Source organism: Podarcis bocagei, assembly GCF_964188305.1.
Source record: "Podarcis bocagei genome assembly, chromosome: 1".
NCBI lineage: Eukaryota > Metazoa > Chordata > Lepidosauria > Squamata > Lacertidae > Podarcis > Podarcis bocagei.
In genome coordinates, this window is record NC_138125.1 from 47560953 (window position 1) to 47587333 (window position 26381).

General features: G+C 43.6%; 1 protein-coding gene across 4 annotated transcripts in view; it reads left to right on the forward strand.

Moving 5' to 3' along the window:
* The window catches only part of DPF3 (double PHD fingers 3), a 195158-nt gene that overhangs the window by 87421 nt on the left and 81356 nt on the right, over nucleotides 1–26381 (forward strand). For all 4 annotated transcript variants that reach the window (XR_014005920.1, XR_014005921.1, XM_081186344.1 and 1 more), the window contains exons 2-3: nucleotides 4534–4694; nucleotides 15206–15313. Coding sequence is in view for 2 of the 4 variants with exons in the window: in XM_081186344.1 (XP_081042470.1) it covers nucleotides 4534–4694; nucleotides 15206–15313 (269 nt within the window). In the remaining 2 variants the exon portion in view is untranslated. The remainder of the gene's footprint in view (nucleotides 1–4533; nucleotides 4695–15205; nucleotides 15314–26381) is intronic.

Consider the following 26381-nt stretch of genomic DNA (forward strand, 5'->3'; position numbering starts at 1 on the left):
TTTAGCCTTGCAACTAAAGTGGTGAGCAGCAGGGATTCTTAAATGGATAGCAATAGTTCAACTTTTGCCAGCCTGGTGCCCTGCAGATGTTTAAGCCTAAAACTTCTATCAACCCCAGCAAGCATGTCTTTTTTTTTAGTCCCAAAACATCTGGAGGGCACCAGTTTGGCAAAGGCTACTGTCGTTTATTGTTCCCTAGTTTCTGTTAATACAAAGTGATGGGCACTGCTCATATTTCATTCTTGGGAGGAATTTTTGGTACACACAGAACTTGAGCAACGATAGTTTGTTTTCATTCAGCATGCTCTCTTTTCTCTTAAATTCTCCTCTCTCTCTCTCTTTCTCTCTCTCTCTTACTGTGCATCCCAATTTTCACAGTCACAGAAATTTGACGCTGTGCTGTTAAATTGCTGATTAGTTCCTTTGTTAGTGTGTCTGATAAAACAAATGTGCGTGTCACCCAGTTTTAATCAGCTTCATTTCTTTCTAGTGAGACTTCAGGTTGGGTTTGTGTGTTGTTGTCTCTCCGCCTCCCCCCCCCCCGCCCCGCCCCGGCCTGCACTTTCTAATTGAAAACGGGGGTCTAGACAGTCGCCCTGGGACTTCTGTGCAAAGAGCTTTCTCAGTAGGATGGCATCTCCCTGCAGATTGCATATCCACAGCCACAACCCCTCCTTTCCTGGTGCCATACAGGCCTCCACCCCCTGCAGTCCCTCAGGGGAATGTCTCCTCCGGTACTGGTTCCACCCCCCCTCATCCCACATTCCCATATCCTTCAGGCTACTGGAGACTCCTAATAAATATCTGCTACCTTTTTCTTTCTGCCCTGGCGAGACTCTTGCGCCTTTTTATGCTTGCACGGCGGGCAAATTCAGCCGTAAATATAAACTCTCGCCTGAGTCTTTCCCGCTGCTTTGCTCCGGTGCCAGGAAAAGCCGCAGCGGTTAAACTTCTTATCTGCCGTGCAGCTGCTGAAGGAACCAGGCCACAAGAAAAGCGGTGGGTTTAATTTAGTCTAGAGTGAGGGAAGAAATAAGAGAGAACAAGGTTCTCTCTCTGTGGGTGCACCTTTTAACAGCTACTGTGGCCTATTTATGCCCTTCTCCTGTTATTAAGCAGATTAGGGTTGTTTTTGCACCACCCCACATATAAGCTTTCTGATAAAATGCCATATGTTGCTATGCGGCTGACAACTGGAGGAGGAGGCCCACACAGTTCAGCATGGGAACATGGACTTACCCAGACATGGCTATATATGTAATTGCCAAATTTTCCCCAAGCCTCACACTCCAAACTCTTTATCTTGGACCAAACTTCCTCATACTATCACAGACCCTCCAAGTGTCCCTATTTTCCAGGGACAGTCCCAGATTTACGGCAGCTGTCCTGGTTTTTGATTGGATCCCAGAATGTCCCTCTTTTCTTTGGGACATCCTTATTTTCACTGGAGAAATGTTGTAGTAGGGTGTCCTCTAGGACAGTGTTTTTCAACCTTTTTGGGGCAAAGGCACACTTGTTTCATGAAAAAAATCACGAGACACACCACCATTAGAAAATGTTAAAAAATTTAACTCTGTGCCTATATTGACTATATATAAACTTACCGGGCTGCTGCTGCTGCACAGGGCTGGACTCACTCGTCTCTCTTCCGAGACCCAACTGTGACCGACTGGTTCCAGATGACCTCCTCACCTAACGCTGCACCTGCGGCCTGGTCTGGATCCAGATGCGGTCTCTCTGCAGTGCCGACTCCCGCCGAGTCCTGGTCTCCGTCCGTCTCCTCCTGCTCCGGTCCTCCTGGTGACTCGAGTTGCGACGTCTTCTCTCCGCTGCTGCGCACACTGTGCTTGGGCGGGAAGGAAGTCGGAAGATGATGTCCTACTGTGATAGGTCCAGGCTGGAGTCTGGACCAATCACAGCCCGGACATCAGAAAAGTGGAGGGTGTCCCCCTGAGGAGCGCCAATCGGCGCCCCTGCTGGCCGAGGGTGGGGTCAAAAACCCCACCCCACCCATACCCAGGACACAGTCCGGCGCCCACCTAGTGGGCGAAAATTCGACATTTTTTTTAAAAAAAATCTTTCGAATTTTTCAATTTTTCCCACAGCACACCACACAACATCTCGCGGCACACTAGTGTGCCGCGGAACAGTGGTTGAAAAACACTGCTCTAGGAGACTCTGTGAATAGAAGTAATGTTTTATTATGTTTTAATATACAGTGGTACCTCGGGTTAAGTACTTAATTTGTTCCGGAGGTCCGTTCTTAACCTGAAACTGTTCTTAACCTGAAGCACCACTTTAGCTAATGGGGCCTCCTGCTGCCGCTGCACTGCCAGAGCACAATTTCCCTTCTCATTCCGAAGCAAAGTTCTTAACCTGAGGTAATATTTCTGGGTTAGCGGAGTCTGTAACCTGAAGCGTATGTAACCTGAAGCGTATGTAACCCGAGGTACCACTGTATGTTGGAAGTCACCCAGAGTGGCTGGGGCAACCCAGTCAGATAGTTGGGGTATAAATAATAAAATTGTTGTTGTTGTTATGGAATAGGACATCACTGTTTTCATCGGAGACATGTTGGAGGGCATGCTATCACCTCCACCTCTCTCTCTCTCTCTCTCTCTCTCTCTCTCTCTCTCTCTCTCTCTCTCTCTCTCTCTCGTTCTACCTCTCAACCTTCCTGCTATCTAGTTGCTCAGTCTGTCAGTTTTCTTGGCAGTGGGAAGCGTGGTGTGTGTGGGGGGGGGTGCAGAGGGAGGTACGTACGGTATGTCCAGTCCAGTGGTTGCTTAGCAACCAGGATATGCCCCCACACCCTGTCCCATTCTCTTAAGCTTCATTGGTGAGGAAGGCAAAGGGAGGGTGAGGCAGTCAAGTAGATGAGAAGTGCTAAGCAGTGGTGGAGATGCCTGCTGGCTAGGATCTTTATAGCCTCCCAAGGGGCTTGTAACCGCAGGATCTTGTGTCCCTTTTGGGCAGTGAATCAGAGCAGCTCAGCCCTCCTCAAAGCTGCATTCTGTCGTTCTTTTATTCCCTTTCTGTGCAGCTATTTTCCTCTCTCCCATGTAGTGCTTTATTTACTTTTTAATTATCATAATGCTGTACAATTCATTTTTGGAGGGTGGGAGAAGAATGCTGTACAGTACAGCCCCTCTCCATATCTAGTCCTTTAACAATTAGGCCAAAACCTCACCACAGCGCTTAACAAGGATACTAGTTCCGGTTTGAAACTGGCAAGAATGGTAAACATCCTGACTGTAACTAATAAATTGTACAAATCATCTTGTTCTCACCACATATCAATCAAAACACAACTGCCCTAAGCAGGGATGGGTTTTCCGTAGTCTCAGAAAAACAGACTTTGATGTGGAGATACACCCAGACCAATGCTAACTCTGTTCATTCAGAGGGAATTCCCATTGCATTCACAATCCATGGATCAATCCATGTTTAGGATCTCAGCTAATAACTCTAGGAGAATAACTCTCTGAGACAGCCATTAGTGCAAATTACATGCTGTTTTGCTTGCCGTTTGATGCCCATTTCAGTGCGCATGAGAGCGCATTAGCAAGTATACTTGCTTCCTGTTAAACTACATAATTGCCTGTCAGGTGAAAGTTGTTACAAGAATAAGGCATAATAGTGAATCAGACATGCTGCTTTAAACTCAATTATTTTTTCATTTTAAAATTAGGACAACCTTCCTACCTCCAACTTGCATGCTTTTGAAAAACATGTGTGTTTCTCATTCTGGCTCTTGTCATAGCACGGCCTACTGTTTCTGCAACTGCAGTGTCGAACCCCAGAGTTTCTGTTAACATTGCAGAGGTTTTTAGGTGCATTCTCAGTTCATGTTGGAACTGAAAATCCAGTCATGTTTGAAACTGTGGGCCTCTCCAGATGTTCTTTTTTCTTGTGCATTCATGGTTATTTGTGCTCATGATGGTATTGGGGCTTTTGTACATGATCTTGCTTTGGTTCCCGCTCCCACCTGCAAAAAGTTTGGGGCAGACATACTGCTTTATCAGTCCAATCAGTGCATGTGGCTTAGTTGCCTGCTGAAATCCAGTAATTGTTTATACCACAAATATTGCTGGCGTTTGTTTGGTCCTGCTTCTGTTGCCCTATAGCACAAGAGTCCCTGTCCAGATGGCAGTAATGTGGTAATATTGGAGACACACCACCAAACAACTAACAGAACAGAATGATGTGTGGACAGCCCAGTGTAAATCCACAACTAACGCACTATTATTGTGTCAATGTCATGTTGCAAAGTGTACCCACAAAAGCCACCAATCCGCTCCCTTCTTAAAAGTAAGGGCCTCATTAGCTTCCTTCCTTTGTGAATAATAGGCCTGTGAGGGGTGGGAAGGTGTGGAGAACTTCAATTAATTGTGTGCTTTCAATGCTTTTCAATAATTTCATTATTGTCTAACATGTTTATATGCCCTTTCCCCTCTTTGCTTTGTTTTTTTTCCTGGGGAAGGTGGATGTCCACTGCTTCACCCTCTGCTGCTTCTTCTTCCTTCTCTGCAGACTTGGGGACCAGTTCTACAAAGAAGCCATTGAACACTGTCGCAGCTACAATTCCCGGCTATGTGCTGAACGCAGCGTCCGTCTTCCTTTCCTGGACTCGCAGACAGGTGTAGCTCAGAATAACTGTTACATCTGGATGGAAAAGAGGCACCGGGGACCAGGTACACATTGTTTATCAGTGGCATGGAGGACGCACAGAGTTCTGCTACCAGGAACTTTGAGAAGCCACACGCAGGAGGGCCTGCCGGAAAGGATATGCTTGGAAGGGATTCCTTTTGTTAACCGCAGAAGATGAGTAAACCCACTGGAGACTGGTGCTTATTGGGACTGGTAGGGCGGAAGGCAGGGAGCCCAACAGCTGGTGAAGCCACAGCCAATGACAGGCAGAGCCAGCTAATGCCAATTTGGTCTCCATTCTCCTCCCTGTTGGGTTCTACAAATGCAAAGTTGAGACTAAGGAGGAGGAGGATGACAGGCAGGTCTACCTCCTGGACTATCTGTAACTAAGAAGGCTGGGAGGCAGGAGGGGGCTGGCTGAGGTTGGTGGAGCACTGTCCCATTTCCGTTACTAGACCAGCCTCCACTGAGGAAGCCCTAATTATTCCTTCGCCCCCAATTCACTGTCACTAGAGAGGATTGCTTGACATGTTGTTTCCTTCGGATGCAGCATCATCTCAGCCCCTTTATTTCTATTGATCTTCATTGCATAAGTGCAATGGAAAGTGAATGGGAAATGGTTTTAAGTAAGAGTTGCGAGGGAAAGGCATCCGTACGTTGTTACTGATACACTTGAGAATAATGAACCTTATTTCTCAGAAGGTAAAATGCATTAGTGGCGTGCTTGCAATTTTAAAGTGACTTTACCATTGCCCGTTTCAGAAAGCGATAGGGAGTGCCTTGTTCCCTCCTTGCACATACCATAAAAGTTTAACACGTTAATAGTAATGCAAGGAGCAAACTAGACCTTACATACAATTCTAGATACACCCCGCCATTTTAAAAATCGAAGCCAGCTGTTTCGGAGTGGGAGGAAGTTGCATGCTGCACTTGCGCAGCCTTGCAGAAGTCAGCCTGCGATTGGCTCTGGTGCCACTTACTGCTGACTGCCCAGTCCTCAACCAGTAGTTCCAGTGGGCACAAGCCACTGCTGCAGGTTCAGAAAAAGTATGGGATAGAGTCCTGGGGGACCACACTCCATATCAAAGAAAGCTAAGGTGCCAAAGAGTAGGGCTGCAACCCAGCTTTCTTTCTACTATACAAATTTTACTAAATAAAATTTACTACTATCATAATTTTACTAAACAGCCTCTGGCTACTTGCACTCTGAAGTGGCCCAGGGACCTGAATGCACAGATTGGCTCTGGGTATTGTTTTCTTCAAGTGTTACGCACTGTACTTCTGAATAGCACTGTGTCCAGTGAACAATTCTCTCCCATTCATTCTCCTCTTTAGCATATGCACTTGAAATATATTCATTATACGACGGTGGGGGGGAACCATTCCTTTGTTGCATCACCTTACTTTCGTACAGTTCTCTTAATAAATGCTGTATCTCATGGCAAACAGTTGAGGGTTAATTTCACACAGTACTGCACATAACTCCTTTCCTCTCTTCCCCGCTCCCCCCCCCCCGGCAACCTTTCACTTTAGCTCTGAGTTATGACTCTTCTACACTAATGAGATAAACAACATAACTCATTGCGGGTCCCGCTATTTCCTTTATAATCAAATGGTTAGAACCTTCTGTGGTTGCCCTATAAGGCACTGAATTGTGAGACAACTCTGGAGAACAAAGAAGATAAAAAACAACAACCATGCATGTATTCTCACGTATGTGGTGCCCATGTCAAAACTGGGGAGATCCTTGCAACAGTAAGAAATGACTGTCTTCCTGGACTTGCCTTCTAAACTTCTGTTTGCAGAAGAATTTAAAAAAGAACACCATACTTCTTTTGGGAAATTATATTGCAGTGGCTAGGCTCAACACATCCCTTTCCTGTTCCAAATTCAGTAGACTCTGCTTTTGAAGATAACACGAGGTTACTTCAGATTAGCAAGATTGTGTAGTAGGACTGCTTGTTACCATACAGTCTCGTCAATTAGGAAAGGAAAAGCAGATTTTTATGTAGGGCATTTCCCATCCCTGTTGTGCCTCTTTCTACTGTAGCTGCTAGGGGTTATCTGCCCAATCAGCTTTTTGAGTTTGAAAGCTTTATGCCCGGTATGAAACAGGGACAGGCGATTGAGGGGTTGTTTCTCTCCCCCCTCCCCCCCTTCCATTTTTTTTCTCAGGATGTTAAGTATAAGGTGTTCAGATACAGAAACAAAACAAAAAAGCCCACCCCACAATGCTTCATTGCAGCCATGTCTATTTACATTAACTGGAACAATTGCTGCTTGCCCCAAGTGGGCTGGTAAGTATCCTGGCACCCTACTTTAACATGTGCTGCATCTGCGTTCCCCGCCCCCCCCCAATTGCCATTATTATTCTCCTCTAGATCAATGCTTTTAAGCTGCCAGTTGCTGCTGCTGCTATTCTGACCAGGGAACTTTTGCCTCCCCAACCTTAAAAAGACAGCCACTCTCAGTTTGAGTGACCTAATTCTTCGTTGATGGATAATGTTGTAGAAGAATGTAACTCTCCGTGGTGCAAAGCTATATAAATGGCACTTTCAAAGTGAGAAGGAGATTGCCAAATGCCCCTTATTTTAAAGACAGGCAGTCTTTTCACAAGGGATGTTGTCTTTGTTCCAGAGTGATATCCTTACAGCACTTAATATGGGCCCCTTATTTCGGGTTTTAGATGCAATACAACACTGAAGTGAACTGAAACTGCGTCTCTGCAGTGGCAGGTATTTCTGAACTTTTGATCTCACAACCCTGTAGAAGAGAGAAGAGGTGGAGGGAGAAACTTTGCAATACCTTTTTGCCCATTTCATTCCACTTCATGTGTCACTTTGAGCTAATCAAGTGGGAAAGCTCATAGTGAATGAATCAGCTGTTGGTTTCCACATCGCCTGAAACGTATAAGCTTCCTCTAAAGAGTGCCTGGTGTTCCTTCAGTCACAGGTGGCACTCAGAGGCCAGTCCTAAACAAATGTTTTCCCTAGAGCTGACTTCTCCAGCCAAGTGCCCTATGGGTGTTTTGTTCTGGCAAATGGGGTAGGACAGAGCAGTGGCAGCGCCCCACCAGATATAACCAGCATGCTAGCTGGGACTCATGGGAGTTGTAGTCCAAAACCTCTGGAGGGTACCAGCCTGGGGAAGGCTGCTCTCAAGCAAGTGGTGGCTATGAGTACGAGCTTCCTTTCATCTCTGGAATTAGCCGCTGTTGCCTCTATCAACATTTTCTTAGTATTTAATAAAACAAGTAGGTCATATGGAACAAAAGCAGGGTAAATTAACTTATATTTTAAAAGTAGCTGCCTTGACATTACTTGTGACTCTGTAGTTGTCAGATTGAATAAAGGACTGCATTCCTCTGTCTTAATTATTCTGCAGGAGGAAGGTATGTAGGGAATGTCATTTCCCCATATCTATCACAGTAGTGTGAAGAGTTCCACTCTCTGAAGATGCCATTAAGGGTAACAGTGGTGCCTTGGTTCCCGAACGGCTTGGCTCCCGAACAAATCGGCTCCTGAACGTTGCAAACCGGTTTGCAAACTTTTTTTGGAAGACGAACGTCCAACGTGGCTTCCGTTGGAAGCTCCTGCAGCCAATCGGCAGCCGCGGCTTGGTTTTTGAATGGTTTCAGGAGTCGAACGGACTCTGGGAATGAATTAAGTTCGAGAACCAAGGTACCACTGTATACCTACACAAAAATATTTTTGCAGAATCTATCTATACAGTGTTACTTCGGTTTAAGAACAGTCCTGTTTAAGAAGGATTCAGTTTGCAAACTCTGCAAAACCGGAAATAGTGTCTCAGTTTGAGAACTTGACCTCGGTCTAAGAACGGAATCCGAACGGTGGAAGGGCACCAGCGGTGGGAGGCCTCATTAGGGAAAGTGCGCCTCGGTTTAAGAACGGTTTCGGTTTAAGAAGGGACTTCCAGAACGGATTAAGTTTGTAAACCGAGGCACCACTGTACTGTGAAAAGTTGGTGGATCTGACTTGGTGCCGTGTTCCTCTTTGTTAACATCTCACCTTTTCTATATATTCAGAGGTACTGCGACCGTGTTTTCAATGAGATGGTAAGCATGTTTTTGGCCTGTACCACTTCAGGCTGCAAGTGCTGGCTTACATCACTGAATACTCTTCCAAACACACAAATAAAAACCACTGCCCATCGAAAACTAGATGTCAAAGATGAGCCTTGGCTACATGCTAGTTTTCTAAGTTATATATAAATATATATATATATTAAAATTGTCTGGGGAGCTCTTAGTAATGTGGTCCCCTAGTTGCAGTGTAAAGTGGTGCAGGTCTTAATTTATCAGCCCAGTGGTAAAACTTGGTGTGACATTGCATTGTAGCTGCTATTTGCCCCACTGGGTAAATGCATAGATATCACATGGATTCTGGTAAGTGTCTACCCCCACTCTACAAATACCCAGAGAGGGAGGGTGAATTTACTTGGAAGGAAGCACAGTGGGGAAGTTTTTCTGCTATTGTTAAGAACTTCTGGATCACTTTTGGTTGGTTCCTGAAAAAAGGCTTGAGTTTCCTCCAAAATCTCACATGCAAGTCTGTACACTACTGCTTTCCCAGTCAAGCACAGCATCATCTAATGGTGCATCTAGGTGGCAAGTGCATTCTTCCCTTGCTCCTTCTTTGCCACAGCGGGTTGTTGAGTCATTCAGCTATGAATTCATAGAAACTCCCCAGGGGAATGGTAGGGATTTCTCTCTCGCCCGCAAACACTTCTGAACTCAATTTAGGAATATAGTTGTGATGAAGAAACAACATTTGTAATCCCTGCAATTAAAGTAGTCTGGAAGGGCCCTAGGACTTAATGCAGTTTAAAATAGCATAGCATTCTTGAGCTCTCTTTTCATACAATTTTTAGATGATATAAAGTGGGATTCCCGCCTCCCCCCTCAACAGACTTTCTGTTCATGCTTATGGGCTTAAGTGAATATTCTCAAAGCTGTGATAGGGCCCTTCAGAAGTCATAGCAAAAAGGCGAGTCCTTGCATTTCCTCTGTGGGTTGACCACATATTTTCTGTAGAGTCTGAATGTCTTCTGTAACTATGTGGTAAACATACCAAGGGAACATAGTCAACTGTGGTTCTCCAGTTTTTTGTTTTTAAACCATGTCCACAAAACATTATAGAAAGGGCCCATGGTTGAATAATTATAATGTGTTGTGTTGCTGGCAAGGAGCATATGAACTGGGTCAGTTACTGACTATTGTCCCAATAATACAATTTGTGACAAAGCACAGGTTGATAAATATGGGGCAGAACTCCTAGCAGCTAGTTCCCACCCACCAGATGGGAGCACAAGATGCCTCTGACTGTGGACCTGAAGACCATGTTCCGCAAACACTTCTCTTCCTAGTATTCCTAGTATTCAAGGGAAACCAGTGTAGTTCAGTTCACCGCAGCCCATTTCCTTTCTTATAGAAATGTTCTTAGATTTTTTTTTAAGCCTGTGCAGACCAGAGAGGACATACAGTTGGTGGAGTTCCTCACCTTTGAAGAATCCCCAGATGGAGAACAAAATATTTTTTTTTTTATTCTTATGATTTATTAAATAGCCTCCTTACCCTAGGGTAGAAGTTTAAAGCTCACTTGCAGTAGCTTGATACAGTTGATTCCAGAGAGGCTGCGATTTCTAACCTGTTTGTGAATCACTCCAGAGTTTGTCAGCCTTGAGAGGAGGAAGGGTGGGCCAGCCTAATTGCATGCAAACCTCTCTTGTCAGGAAGTGTAAATGCTTCAGAATGAAAGCTACAGTTAGATTTGCAAAATTTGACACCCCTGTCTCCATTTGCTTATGGTGAACTTTTGAGAGAAAGAGAGAGAGAGTGAGTGAGTGAGAGAGAGAGAGATTTATTAAGGGATAAAAAATCATTATGCTCGTTATCATTGTCCATATTGGAAAATACATATTTCTTTAGAAACTTGCCAATAGTTCCGTTTGTTTTACTTGGTTCCCATATCTGGGTCATTCTTTCACATTGCAGCTATTTAGCATGGTCACATTAATTGTGAATCACCACCGGCAGCATCCAACATGCTGAAATAATCTCCACAATATTTTATGTGTGTTTTTGCAACTATTTCACATATAGCAATCTTGACAGCCATGCTATCTAATATTCACAGTCTGCTTCAGCCTGATGATGGTGGGGAGATCACCACAGGGTTGTGTGCAGGTGTGTGTGGTGAACCTCTCTCAATAAATTTGATTCTTCATGGTGGCATCGTTTAGCACTAACTTCTCCTCAGGGAATGGAAAGGGATTTTTTTTAAAGCAAAGTTGGCCGGTACAGTCAAATCTTATTCAGTGGTGGGCTGTATATGCATGTGTGGTGGCTATGCCCAGTTTGGAAATCGTTCTGAGATAATAGAATCTAATATTCCCACAGAAACTCTTGTTTGAGTTTCTGTTATATAGCCTAATGTTCTAGGAAAGTACCAGGATCTTAAATGCCATGAAAAAACCAATTTCTTTCTCACTAATGGCAGCAAAACTAAGAGCCTAGTCCTATGCTTTACTGAGCAGCTGTGATCATCCCCCCAGTGATTTCAGAGCCCAGGAAGGTTCATATGGGACAATACGGTTCTTCAGATTACCTGGACCTAAGCCATATAGGGCTTTATAGGTGATATTTATTTTATTTATTTATTTATTTATTTATTTATATACCACCCTTCGTGGGATGTGGGTGGCCTTGTGGGCCTAGGACTTGCCAATCAGAAGGTCGGCGGTTCGAATCCCCGCGACGGGATGAGCTCCCGTTACTCGGTCCCTGCTCCTGCCAACCTAGCAGTTTGAAAGCACGTCAAAGTGCAAGTAGATCAATAGGTACCGCTCCGGTGGGAAGGTAAACAGCATTTCCATGTGCTGCTCTGGTTTTCCAGAAGCGGCTTAGTCATGCTGGCCACATGACCCAGAAGCTGTACACCGGCTCCCTCTGTGAATAAAGTGAGATGAGCGCCGCAATCCCAGAGTCTGTCACGACTGGACCTAATGGTCAGGGGTCCCTTCACCTTTACCTTTATACCACCTTTCATCTGAGGATCACAGGGTGATTTACACAGGGTGATTTTCAGAATAAAAAACAAAAAAGTAACACAACGACAAACAAAACAGCAACCCCTCTCCTAGTTTAAAAAGCCATAGGGCTGAGAGAAGAGGAATGCTTTTGCCTGGTGCCTAAATATGTTCAATGAAGGTGCCGGGTGAGCATCCCTGGGGAGAGCTTTCCACAAATGGGAAATGAGCATTTCACTGCAGAAAAAAAGGCCCTTTCTTGTGTTGCCACCTTCTGGACCTCTCATGAAGAAGAGCCTCAGATGGTGATCACAAGGTCTGGGTTGGTTCATATGGGGAGAGGCGGTCCTTGAGGTATTGTGGTCCTGAGTCATTTACAGCTTTATGGGTCAAAAACTAGCACTTTGAATTGGGCCCGGAAAGTAATTGGCAGCCAGTGCAGTCAGGTCAGGATCGGTGTTGTATGCTCAAACCATCTTTCCAAATTCTGCACCCGCTGAAGTTTCTGATCCATCTTCAGAGGCAGCCCTATGTATAACACATTGCAGTAATCTCACCTAGAGGTTACCAGAGCATAGGCAACAGAAGTTAGGCTATCCTTGTCCAGATATTGGTGCAGCTGGGCCACCAGCCAAAGCTGATGGAAGGCAACTGCACACTACAGAGGACACCTGAGCCTCAAGTGACAGCAAAGGATCCTGATGTACCCCAAGCTGCGTTCCCGCTCCTTCAGAGGGAGCATAACCCCATCAACAGCAGGCAATCTCCCATCCATCCTGTTTAGGGAATCACCCACTAACAGTGCTTCAGTCTTATCTGGATCGAGCGCTTTGAATTGTACTCGGAAACAGCCAACGTTGTAGCAAGATTTATTATACAGGTTATTTCCAAGCTAAATTCAACATTCTGCTGCTGAAATATAAATTCCTATGTGGTTTTGACCTGAGATGCCATGTAGGAATGGAGGAGAAATTTATGTGGTCTGCATTTTAAAGCAAATCAACCTGAGCCCCCTCCTCACAGTCGGAGCTGAGTTGAGTAAAGACTCCAGAGACAACATTTTTAGAACCAGGAAAATTTGCTTGATACTACAGCATTACTATTTGCATGCCAGGAAAATAGCTTTCCAACCCCCTGCCCCCAGCCTCTTAAATATTTTAAGTTGGAAATATTTTAATGTGTTGATCTGGTAAAGTCTGCCCTGAAATCTTTATTGTGAAAGGTACTATCAAAACCCATCGTGGTTGGTTCCACTCCTCCTTTCTGAAATGATACCCAGAGGTAGGATGCAAGCAAAGGTTGCCTTCAGGCCAAAAGAGCTGCTTCCTCTTGCTTAATTATAAATTTTGCCCTGTGTGGGTCACCCGACAGAGACAGATCTAAGAACTAACTCCTGCAAAAAGAAAGAAAGGAAAACCACAAAATCCCGCCAGTACCAGCTCTGTCCTTTCATCTACTGCTGGGACTATGACCCCCAAGAGCATCAACCATATTATCAAAGCCACATTCACTAGAGCATTCTTCAGTGCCTGTCAGCGATGCTCCTGTGGCACGCCCACGAGCCAAGCAGTTCACCCTCTAAGTGAGAAAATGAATGGACATGAATAATAGGGTATTAGAAATGGAAATGTCCAAGTGGAGCACTTTTCAGGCTCCCCGGGGGGTTCTGTCTCTGACCTTAAGATTGCCATGCTTAAACAGAAAGGCTTAGAAGAGAATTAGACTGAGAAGGTGCCCAATTAGAGTTGGCTTACAATTTTGCTACTGTATCTCTTGGTCTAAATAAGGGCTATAAAAAGTAATTGTCCCCCACGTGATAGCTGCTTTTGTGCTTTGATGTTTCAGCAAACGCAGAACCCTGCTAGGTTCCATGCTTTTTGGGGGAAATCGTTAAATCTTACCTTGTTAACCTAGTTTTTGCTCCCGTGCACCTCCACCCATGTGTACTTATCGGCTCTTGCAGTCTTTTACCTATTGCAGATCATGCTACAATTAACAGGTAGCCCTGCAGGACTCATTGTCTTTTGTACTGGCCAAAAGCAGAAGAACATAAAGTCTAGACTATATTATGTCTCTTCGTTGATTTATTTTAAATGTCATTTTTTTTCTTGCCACCCCAATTTTGTGAACTGTTTGTCACACTGTTGCTACTATTGTTAGTATACAGTGTTCCAGATCAGTACACAAGGTTAGTTTGCTAAAAGGCTACCTTTTTACATATTACCATTTTCTCTTGGTTTTCTAATACCTATTGGGCATACTTGCAGCAAACTAACTGATTTTCAATGCACAGTCTACAAACTTGTCGGGATTCTTTTTTTGAGTTGTCATGCTGTAACTCTGGATTCTGCAAAATGCAGCAACAAACTCGTTTCTCCTGAAGAGGAAAACAAAACCTAAGCCGTGTCTGCATTAAACTTCAGAAATTCACATCCGTGAGCCCATCTTGACATCATGCGCCCCAGGCAAGCCTCCACTTACCATGTCGCAACTGCTGCTTGCCAATGTTCTCCCAAGTAAATCTTACAGTAAGAAGACTGTCTTCTCATGCCTACTCAGAAATAAACTCTACTAGCTTTCTTTAGCAAGCTTAGACTTTGTTCACACTCCCATTGGCTGTACACTCACTGCGTTTCCAGTGCTGGGTTTTTAATCAGTGTTCACAAGGCGTTATCCAAAATGCATATGTATGCTGTACATTGTTATAAAATACTACTGTTTGATGCATTGTTTATCAAACCAACTTCACATCAGTTGCAGTCCTTAAGCTGTCCGTAATTCATCTCTAGCCAAGGTGTGAGCATACCCTTTGCATAGGGTAAAGACATCTCTGCCTATCAATGTTCCCTGGTGTGTACACACACACAAAAACAAATCAAACACTAAGGAAGGTATGTTGATGTGAACAGGTGGCGGGGCCGGGGGAGCTGTGAAACACACCATCACTACACTCCAAGGCAGTAATGTGAACACACCCTGTGTCTACATGAGATTTGCATTCAAATGTGCATGCTGTAAATCAACCTGCTATGAGCTGCTCTGGATTCATACCATTGTGCAGCTGAGTGGTGCTAGGGATGCTGTGGACCCATTGCTAGCATGATTAATATGCCGCATGATTATGGGACCACTCCTGGTGCTGGGGCATCTAGCATCGCACTTGCTACATCCAGTGACATCCAGCTATGGAAAGATGCTAAGGAGTTTTGCAAGGCTCTAGTTGGCTATAATTTTGAAGAGGTGCTAAAAACCTTTCAAAGACAAGATGTAATGAAGTATAATTCCAGAGGTGAAAATAAAAAAAAATTCCTTCCTGTAGCACCTTAAAGACACCTTAAAGACAGGAAGGAATTTTTTTTTTATTTTGACTATGGCAGACCAACACGGCTACCTATCTGTATCCAGAGGTGAAGAAAGAGTGAGATTCTAGCAAGGCTAATGATGATTTGACAGTGAAACAAAATTGTGTGTGTTTTAATTGTTGTTTTCGTTTCCTTCTAACCCTCAGGATTAGCACCAGGTCAGCTCTACACGTATCCTGCTCGTTGTTGGCGCAAAAAGAGACGTTTGCATCCTCCTGAAGACTCCAGGCTGAAGTTACTGGAGATTAAACCTGGTAGGTACTCCTCTCGATGTAACTTCATGACTCTGGCAGGCTCAGCCTCAGGGCTTTTGAACTTGCCTTTCTGTCTTTGCCTCTCTCCTGTTTGCAAGCAGATAATTTTGCTTAAATCCATTGTGTTTTTTAAAAGGAAAAACCCATTCATTCTTAATTTAAGTGCGGCTGTAATTTATACCGGTCTTGAAAGACCAACATTGGCTCCCATTTCCGAGCACAATCCAAAGTGTTGGTGTTGACCTTTAAAGCCCTAAACGGCCTCGGCCTAGTATACCTGAAGGAGCGTCTCCACCCACATCGTTCTGCCCGGACGCTGAGGTCCAGCACCGAGGGCCTTCTGGTGGTTCCCTCACTGCGAGAAGTGAGGTTACAGGGAACCAGGCAGAGGGCCTGCTTGGTGGTGGCACCCGCCTTGTGGAATGCCCTCCCACCAGATGTGAAGGAAATAAACAACTATCTGGCTTTTAGAAGACATCTGAAGGCCGCCCTGTTTAGGGATGTTTTTAATGACTGATGTTTTAATGTATTTTTAATATTTTGTTGGAAGCCACCCAGAGTGGCTGGGGAAACCCAGCCAAATGGGTGGAGTAGAAATATCATCATCATCATCATCTTTATTATTATTATACTGTGAGGAACTGCAGTATTTATGTTGGGGCCAAGTGTTTTTCTCAATTTTAACAATTGACGTTTGGGTGGGAGGGCAATGTATCTCCTGAGTGTTATGCCTCATGATGGCATATCCTAATAAATATTTGCTAAGGCTCCATTCATCCATTACAGCCATAGCATGGTTGTCTGTGAAACAACTGTGGGTGCAATTCCATATGGGAAAATATTTTTGTGTGTTGTAGTTTCCTACATAGTTCAACAGATAATCACAACCACCTGAAAAAAGTAGTCATGCAGCTCTTGCAATGCAATGTGTAGGAAATCCTTCAGTAATGTGTGTGTGTGCTTATATGTATGGTGTCTCACAAGGAATCATGGGACCTGTAGTTTTCACTGAACTGAAGGCATTCCATGACAGTGACACACCTTGAATGTAGATTGTAAACCGGAGAACAAGTATCATCCTAGTGTTGACATTTGTAAATGACATAAAAATGCTCAAACAAATACTTAAGTAAATAAAACAATATAAATGTGTATGTATGCGTTCCTTTATATTTCCAGCTTTGCTGTTTTCTGATTTCCTCCTCATTACCAAGCTATTAAGAAATGAAGAAGGGAAGAATCCTTTTGCCTCTTTATTGTTAGCAGTTAAAGACAGTTAAAGCACTAGCAGTTTCTAGTGCTTAAATATTCATCAGAAGGAGGGTGTTCTCATACTGTTCAGTTTTGGAGAGGAGGAGCACCTGGATGTTTAATTGTATCTTTACTTGCAGGATTTACTCTTGATAAAATCCCACAAAAATGGCAGCCTCTTCTGGGCAAACAGGAAGACTCCAATCCCTATTGCAAGCCACATAGAACTAAACTGATGTGTGTGTTGGTGTGTGTATGTTTTCTCATTTGTTCAGATTCAGTTTTATTCACCAGAGAGAGAAGACCCAGTGGTAAAGAATAGGTCTCCTATGTTTGAACCATTGCAAAATTGGGCATATTTGGATCTTAATTTGGCTTAATCACATTTGCCTTCATCACAGAAAGTAGCCAGACGGTCAGTAATGGAAACCAAACTAAAGTCTGTTTAGGATACTAACTGAGATGTGTGATAAATCTCACCGCACAATCCTAATATCTAATCTATCTATAGCATGCTCAACACTGTCCGTATAGCATAAATATCAAACACTTAGTCATGTCTCAGCCACAAAAAAATAAAGTATTTAATGAATAAACCCAAAAGCCTTTTTTCACATTAGCATGTTTCCACAACTCCTCCCTCCAGCCATACAGTAGAAAATGGGAAATCTCTCTGAAACCAAATGTCATTGTCCAGCACCGCACAATTTAATTTATGTGTCTGTCTGTACGTACTCATTTAACAGTAATTATGGACTCTTTTATCTACTGTGATCAAATGCTAAGTAGCTGCTTTCGAGTGCCCTTTGACTATGGTATCCTGGGAGGGTTGTTCACTCTGATGCTGTAAGATAACATGATCAAGAGTCTGGTGATGTTAATTCTTGTCTGAAAAGAAAACCCAACAGAGTCATATTAAACATTTATTTATTATGGCAGAAACAATGTCTAAGTTCATCCGCAGTATCAACTTGAAATAGTGATTTAGTCACATTGTGTTCTAGAAAGTATTTAGGAATTACAAATAGTTATCTGTGAAAAATCAAGGAAAGGTTTTTGGAGGAGAGAATGTGTCAGAAGAACATTGTGGTAGCATGCCACAACAACCCACAGTAAATTTTCTGCAGCATGCTCAGCTTTTTTGATAACCTTGTGGGAAAGAATATCAGAGAATCCACAAAGCTGGGGGGGGGGGAGCAGAGGGGAGGAATTGTCCCAAGGGAGTTTCCCTATTTTCCTCCTCACTCTCCAAGAGGACCTTGCAAGCTTTTGCAAGATTAAAGGTGTTAGCTGCAGGTCCGAAAAGTCAGCTAATCTGCAATTCATAGCCCTTTTTAGATGCAAGGAGAGCGTTTCCTAAACTTTTAGTAATTGAAGCATATGTTCTTCTGAATTTAAATTCAAATTTTCCATCTGAAGAAGTTTATGTGGAGAGTATGTAAAAGCAAGAATTATTTCTCCTCAGAAGACTCCATAAAGATTTGTTTCTGCATGAGTTACTAATCTGGGCTTGCCTCTTGATTGGAAACAGGCAAGTCCAGAGCAGTAAATCTTGCAAAGATATGACAGGCAGCCTCTTCTGTGGGTGGATGACTTGGCCAAGGACACAATCCGAGTATATATGCCAGAGCTCTGAACACCAAACCAAGCCTCCTTTTCTTTGACCAGACAGATGGCTTGCTGAACATTGCTACTATCCCTTAACCCCATATTGGCAAACACAAAAGGAAAAACTAATCCAGGCAACCTCACATAGCGTTACCACTCCACATAATGCATTTTCACTTATTGGATTTGGCGCTGAACGTGTGATGATAGCCACTAAGAATTCAATCCTATACACATCTACTCAGAAGGAAGTTCCTCTGAGTTATTCCCAGATAGGTGTGTGTGGATTTCCACCTTGGTTAGATGGCTAAAAAACAACAACAAACCAGGTACGATATTTGGAAAAGAAGTCTTATCAACTAGCTTCTGGGCCTGGGTCAAGTGGGGATGTTTTAGGAATTCACTGGTTTTTTTGTACTCCAGTATGAACTCGCAAGACCCACAGTTTCTGGAGTAATGTGCAGACTGGAACATAGCTATCCATCAGATTTTACAGTATGCTTCTTTGAATGTTGCAACATGTATTTTGACATGGAATACTTTCAAAATATTTTATTTCAGTCTGTATTGAAATATGAATTTTTAAAATAATACCACAGATGAATGTGGGAACGAGGCAGAATGGATTTATGAGGGATCATATGTGAAAGCAACTTGGTTTGCTTTTGACCATTAAATGCTCCTTAGACAGCCTACCTCCATAGGTACCTACCCATACTTGAAGACCTTAGGTGGGGAGCCTCCTTTGGGTGCACTCATCAAAAATTGTGAGGCAAATGCCTACCACAGAGAGGGCCTTCTCAGTGGTGGCCCCCCAAATTCTGGAGTGCTTTCCTCAAAGAGGTTTACAGATATGCGTTTACTTGGAATGCTCCAGCTCTCCCACCTCCCACCCCCAAAGAGGTGGGAAAACACAAAAAGACAACATGATGGGCACGATGAGCCAGCCCTCCGCCTCTGTGGTGGAACGCAGACTGTGTCCTGAGGGGCATGGACTGAATGTGATTCCTTTGCACAGCCCACTGCACAACATTCCGGCATGCCTGTGCTCTATTAAAGTCTCAAGTGCACATGCACCCATTGAATATCTATTGATTTACAGTGTCTGGTAATATGAACGTGTGATTTATTTAGGACCCACAAAGGAGTATTGATTTTTTCTCGAACCTTTTTGACCTTAAAAAAAAAAAAGGCAATGTGGCTTGTGTGGTCTTTATGTAAAGTGACCAGTGGCACAAGGTACCGATCCTTACATTTAGGCTTGTCTTCCTCCTTTTAGATATTTCTCTCAGTCCCCTCCCCCCACCCTGGCCACCTCACTGTATCCTAAGCTGTGAGCCAACCTCACTCCTCCCAGCTATCCAGTTAACTTTTCCTTGGGTGTGCTCGGAGAAGTGGGTTTGCGAGTTCTGTTTTCCCTGCTTTTTGCTGCTCAAACAAAACATACATAAATTCTGGTTTGAAGGCAGTTCCCTTTCTTCTCTTCAGCTCCCCCCGACCCATCTTTCAGGCAGGCTATTTCCTCCTCTTCCCTTCTAGTTCCCCCTGTGTTTGTTCAAACGTTTTGAAGAGGGGTTTTTGATTTTAGAAATTAGAATAGAACGTATCGTTGCAATTCTATTCTAATGGGGCGGAGGAGGAAGAAAGAGGATAACCTTCACTAACAGAATAATGCTAGAAAAGAACCAGCACCTGTTTCTTATTAAGAAGCAGCGCTGAACATAGATGCTGGAACCAGAGAGAGCTAAAGACCAGGCGTTTCTCTTGGGAGTTGCTTGACTGTCCCTCTCCCCTTTCCTGAGGCCTTCATGCGTCACTGTGGAGTTTGAACTGCCCATGGCTTAGTTCATTCCTGAGAGATAGCAGGTGGCCTTCAGCAGAGAGGGATTCTAATCTGAGGAAGCAAAATACTTTGTACGTGGTATCAACTGCCTAACCGATGTCCTTCATTCCGTGTTACTGCCCGTAACTGTTTACAGGATCAGCATTTTCACCAACACACCATTTTGAGGGGGGGGGGGAAGAGAGGGCAATCTCAATTTTTCTTTCTTTCTTGTCAGTGAGTGTAATATGGCATCTGGGTTTATGTGTGTGTAAGGTTAGCCCTGCTTACATGCAGATCTCTATTTGCATTCCTGTGTTCAGCTCGGCTTCTGTAATCACATTTGTTTTACTGGGCAAAAGGTCTTGTCAATGGCTTGTTGACTCAGGAGGAGACTTGGGAAGCAAAGAAGGGCTGCCAAGGTTTTTGTTATCGCAGAGACAGCTTGAAAAAACACAACTCTCCCCAACTAATAACCTTCCCTCTTTTTATCAGGTGTTAGAAGGTGTGTTCTATTGTATGTATGAGTGTGTATAAGATCCTGGACAACTTCAAATAGCCTTGAAAAGGTTGAGGGTTAATCCTAACAAGCGCCGGGCATACTTCTTTCTTTCATTTCCACCAATCATCACTAGTGATACTTTGGCTTGTGCGCATGCCTAGATCTAGCCTTCAGAGGCGCTTCCCCCTTCCAAATCCCAGCTGAGAGGCTCCCTTGGCATCCATGCTCTCAAACTAGGCTGGCCAGATGCAAAAGAGTTCTCTCTCCCTTTCATAGTTCTGCAGAAGAGGGAATATTTCAGCAGATGTACCTTATCAATCAAGCACTAGAGCAAGAATGGAAAGATGGGGGGGGGGGGGCCTTAAAAAAACCAAACAGCTCAGATGAATTGCTATTCTCCATCACCGCTGTTCTGTCATGCTCACTATTGTGGAAAACATTTATTTATTTATTTATTTATTTATTTATTTATGTATTTATTTATTTATTTAACATGATCCCCATATCATTTTATGGGGGGGGGGGGTTAGAGTGGGATGCACCCGTAGAAAAAGTGCAGTTGCAATTCCAGTAATAACTTTCAGTGGAAGAGCAATGATTGGGTAGTGCAAGGGATCACCCATCTGGAGGTACCCTTTGACAGATAGCATGGTGGCATACAAACAAAGGGGGCTATGTGGAAGTAGAACAGAAGTGGTCAATACCTGCTCCTTTCGGAGAGAGAAGGGACATGGGTTAAACCACAGAGCCTAGGACTTGCCGATCAGAAGGTCAGCGGTTTGATTCCCCGTGATAGGGTGAGCTCCCGTTGCTCGGTCCTAGCTCCTGCCAACCTAGCAGTTCGAAAGCACGTCAAAGTGCAAGTAGATAAATAGGTACTGCTGCGGCGAGAAGGTAAACGGTGCTTCTGTGCGCTGCTCTGGTTCGCCAGAAACAGCTTAGTCATGCTGGCCACATGACCCAGAAGCTGTAAACCGGCTCCCTCGGCCAATAAAGCGAGATGAGCGCCGCAACCCCAGAGTCGGCCACAACTGGACCTAATGGTCAGGGGTCCCTTTACCTTTAGGAGAGAGAGGGTGCAAACAGCTTAACGGGAGACAGATCCAGTGTGGTATGGCAGTTAGATTGGGAAGGCACAAGTTCAAAGTTCACCGGCTGTTCTTGGGCCAGTTTCTAGCCTTCAGCCTAAGCTACATCACAGTGTTGTGGGGATAAAATGGGAGGTGGCCAGGATAAAAGTCTAATTGATAGGTTGACTGATATTGTCCATTTAGATAAAGCATTCCCCCCCCCCATGGTAATTGCAGATTACACACCATCCCTGTACCACACAGTTTGCCTTTTTGATATATGAAAATCCCCATTTACACAGCACCGACAATCCTCATTTTTTTTAGCTCTGGAAATGTTTGCTGCCTTCTTTCTGCGCTTCTTGTAACATGTGACAACTTACTATTTTACCAGTGGCATTCAGCTGACTTTGCTTCCTGTGATTTAATAGCAAAATTGCTAGTCGTTCAGAATGACTGCCCCAGATATACTGTTTAATGAAGCTAATACGTTATATAGAAACGTAACATGGTTACTTCAATCTGTGAATAAATATTTGACGTGTAATCTGCTTTTTGAGATAACATGTTGTGTAAGATTTACTGCATTTTTTTTTACTATGAAATAAGCCACATTCTCTGGGGGGGGGGGGGAATGCCGCTCTACTTATCATTACCAAAGTCCTCCCTGCCTCCAGCAGTGCTGGGGGTCCTGTTGCACTTTTTACTAGATAGACAGGCAGAAGATGGAGATGGAGACAGCCTAGAGATCAGATCTTCCCCCCAATGTGTAGACAGGGCAGAGTCAACAGGAGGCACAATGGCTGGACTAGGGAGTGTAGCTCCCTTCTTTCTCCAGAGTGTCTAGGGTAACCCAGCCCAATGGATGGGGTATTAATAATAATACAGTAATAATAATAATAATTCCATGTGATGTTATTTGCATGGTGGGGAAAACATCTGGACAAGATTACAGGGGAAAAACAAACTGTTGCTTCAGAGTCAAACTTCAGTGCTTCTCCAGTATTTTCAGAAGAAAAAAATTATTTATAGTGCTTGTTTGCCTTCAGTAATGACAAAACACCATAAGTAGTTCCCATGTCTTCAATTTGTAGAATTCATTTTTTTTTAAAAATAAAAATATTTCCATGCCTTGAATCAGTACAGAAAACTACTGTTTTAGGGCCAGCAGAGGGAGTAATATTACAGGATTTACTTTGTGTGTATGGGGTTTGATTCTGCTTTCATTTAAGCTTATGTATGTCAGAAGTGAGTTTGTTCATGGGATTAACATAAAACTGTGCACTTAAATTCCTGACTGCTACACCAAAAGCACAGGTGCAAAATAGAAACGTATAGCCATAAAAGATCTGTCACTGTAACTTTTTGTAACTCCAGCCAGTACAGGTGCTCAGATTTGTGACTGCAATGCTAGCCAGTCATTTATGCAGGTGATGGGAGAAATGTGCACACAGCTGGAAATTTTAAAAAGTTTTTAATTGCAGCCAACTTCCTGGCTGAATAAGCATGCTGCTTTTATATGCCAAAGTGTTTTACCTGTTATGTTACCTGAGTGGCAGCAGTGAAAACTTCCAAAACTTTTCTGGTTGTGTGGGCTTATCTCCCTAGTGTGCAGGGATATGGCTGTCTAGGATCTTGGCCCTGGGTTTTCATGTGCTGCTGTGTTCATGCCCTTCAAATGTGCAGCTTTTTACTCTCTTTTGGGCAGGAAGGGAATACAGATGTATTTCTAGTTCAATATACTCTTTTTCTTAGCAGTTTAGAGAATGATGGGATAGGCTCTTATTCCCAAATCTTCTGCCAATCCTCAGAAAAACTACAGCCTGGTTCCTGCCTCCATGTTTTACATTGGTATAGCTATCCATGTAATTGTTCTAGGTATGGAGTACGGTGGTACCTCGGGTCAAGAACTTAATTCATTCTGGAGGTTCGTTCTTAACCTGAAACTGTTCTTAACCTGAGGTACCACTTTAGCTAATGGGGCCTCCTGCTGCCACCGTGCAATTTCTGTTCTCGTCCTGAAGCAAAGTTCTTAACCCGAGGTAATATTTCTGGGTTAGCGGAGTCTGTAACCTGAAGTGTATGTAACCCGAGGTACCACTGTACTATAGCTAAAGGATGCCACACATCAAGATTGGGTATGAAGTATGAACATTGTTTCACCTATTACTCTGTGGCTCTGTGACTGCAAGTACAGTGGTACCTCGGAAGTCGAATGGAATCCGTTCCGTAAGTCCGTTTGACTTCCAAAACATTCAGAAACCAAGGCACGGCTTCTGATTGGCTGCAGGAAGCTCCATCAGGCAATTGGAAGCCGCGTTGGTTGTTTGGGTTCCAAAGAACGCTTGCAAACCAGAACACTAACTTCTGGGTTTGCGGTGTTTGGGATCCAAGGTACGACTGTACTAGCAAGCTCTTTTATGCCTTTGCTAAAAATGTCTGGTCCTATGGATGTACCGACAGTGTAATAAGCCCATGAATGTCACTAGCCTGCAAAAAATGTTTGTAGTCTGTTGGGGGTTGACAGAGGAGGACCAGGGTACTCCCATCATTCCTGCAGAAGCCCACTGCATTTCTATACTGGGTCTAGAGGAGGGATCCTCCATACCCTCCAACTTTTCTCTGATGAAAGTAGGAACGTCCTAGGGGAAAGCGGGACATTCCGGGAACAAATCAGAAACCTGGACGGCTTCTGTAAATCCGAAACTGTCCCTGGAAAATAGGCTAGAGCACGCCACCCCTCCTTGTCCACCTTTTGAACAAGACTCAGTGGCAGTTATTTTTTTAAAAAGAATATTTACAATGACCTAGCGGTTTAATTTAAAAACTGCAACACAAAATCAATAACTGCAGCCAATTAAAGGGATCGGGAAGCCACATTGTGTGCTACACCCACCTGCTAGAACAGGAGCTGAAACTAGTTTTTGTGATTTGACTGTGTCATTTTTTAAATTTAGAGCTGTTTTTTCTTTCTTTCAATTTATATGCCATTTAACTGCAGTCATCTCTATGTGGTCTACACGTAACAAGTACCAGAAGTTCCCTCCAAGCTGTTGGTTTTTTTCCATGTGCAAAATCATCATATAGGTATGATTCCAGTATGCCATACATTTGCCCTGAGTGCCAAATAGAAGCTTCTCTGTGTGGTTTTTTAACTGGGGAAACTGCATGGGGAAAAGGACTAACCTCTTCCACCAGCACTATGGTCCAACACTGAATTGACCCCACCCCACCCCTGCTGGTTTCTAAGACTTTTAGAAACCATGGTGGGAGCCTGTAGTCTGGCCCCTAAAGATGGAGATGTAATAATATATTTTTATATTTTTTTACCAAGCATTACTGGGGAGACACGATTGGCCATATCTCCCATGTGGTGTCTAGTTAAGTCAGAACTCTATAAAGTTGATGCAGTAATAAGTGTGTAAGGAATCAATGCAAATTTTCATATGTGCTATGTGTTAAAAGAAATGTGGAATTGTATTTCATTAAAATGTGATCTTTTAATTTTATTCTGTTTTATAGGTCTCTTTGGCAGATTAAACTGTTTAGGAGGTTGAAATACGATAATATTTAAACAGTGATTCTCCCCCTCCTTCTCTCCAGTGTATACTTTCAATGAATAAGCAATAAATGATATTAAATTCCATTTTGAAATGTTACAAGCCAAGTTTTATGGATACATAGAGAGCAGTAAGAGCTAAAAGATAATTTTCCTTTGTCCCCATCTATTATTCTCCCCTTTTCTTCAGCGAATGTTTTCAATCTGTCATCTTTATTCTTCTCCCGGGTAAACATTTTACAGCCTCATAATCATTTTACACTTGATGGATATTAAATATGTTTTTTACTGGTTTGCAATTCATTTCAATATTTCCCTACATTTTGTACTTCATGTCCTAATAAAATGCAGGTATTTTATGCTAAAACATTCAGACCCGGCAAACACCTGCACTTTCCAAGTAATAAATGCATTTGTATGGGGTATATGGAAGTGAGTATGCATGGGAAGGAGAGCTGATGTAATTCACCCTGAAGCAAGATATATGTATATGCTATGGTTTGTTAAGGCCCCACTCAGAGATCATATCTCTAATGCACTATTTTTTGAGTTCATAAAGTGAGTTTGGTATTGCATCAACATCTGGCAGGGAAAAAATAACTAAAGTTGCACCTGTGTATATATGTGAAGGAATGATAAGGGATGCGGGTGGCGCTGTGGTCTAAACCACTGAGCCTCTTGGGCTTGCCAATCAGAAGGTCGGCAGTTCAAATCCCCACAACGGGGTGAGCTCCTGTTGCTCTGTCCCAGCTCCTGCCAACCTAGCAGTTCAAAAGCACACCAGTGCAAGTAGATAAATAGGTACCGCTGCGATGGGAAGGTAAACAGCGTTTCTGTGTTCTCTGGCTACTGTCATGGTGTCCTGTTGTGCCAGAAGCGGGTTAGTCATGCTGGCCACATGACCTGGAAAGCTGTCTGTGGACAAATGCCGGCTCCCTTGGCCTGAAAGCAAGATGAATGCCGCAACCCCATAGTCGCCTTTGACTGGACTTAACCATCCAGGGGTCCTTTATCTTTACCTTTACCTGACTGCCAGTGTGCATGAAAAGGGGGGGGCAGTAATATGCTCTTAAATGGGCCCAATATTGGGAGAAAGGAAGATGGTTAGGCCAGCCTCAGTTATACCTCTTAAGAAGATGCTTATAGGTGTGCCTGAAAAGTGGCTTGTCTTTATATCCTATCCATAGCTGTCAACTTTTCCCGTTTCTTGCGAGGAATCCTATTCGGAATAAGGGAATTTCCCTTAAAAAAAGGGA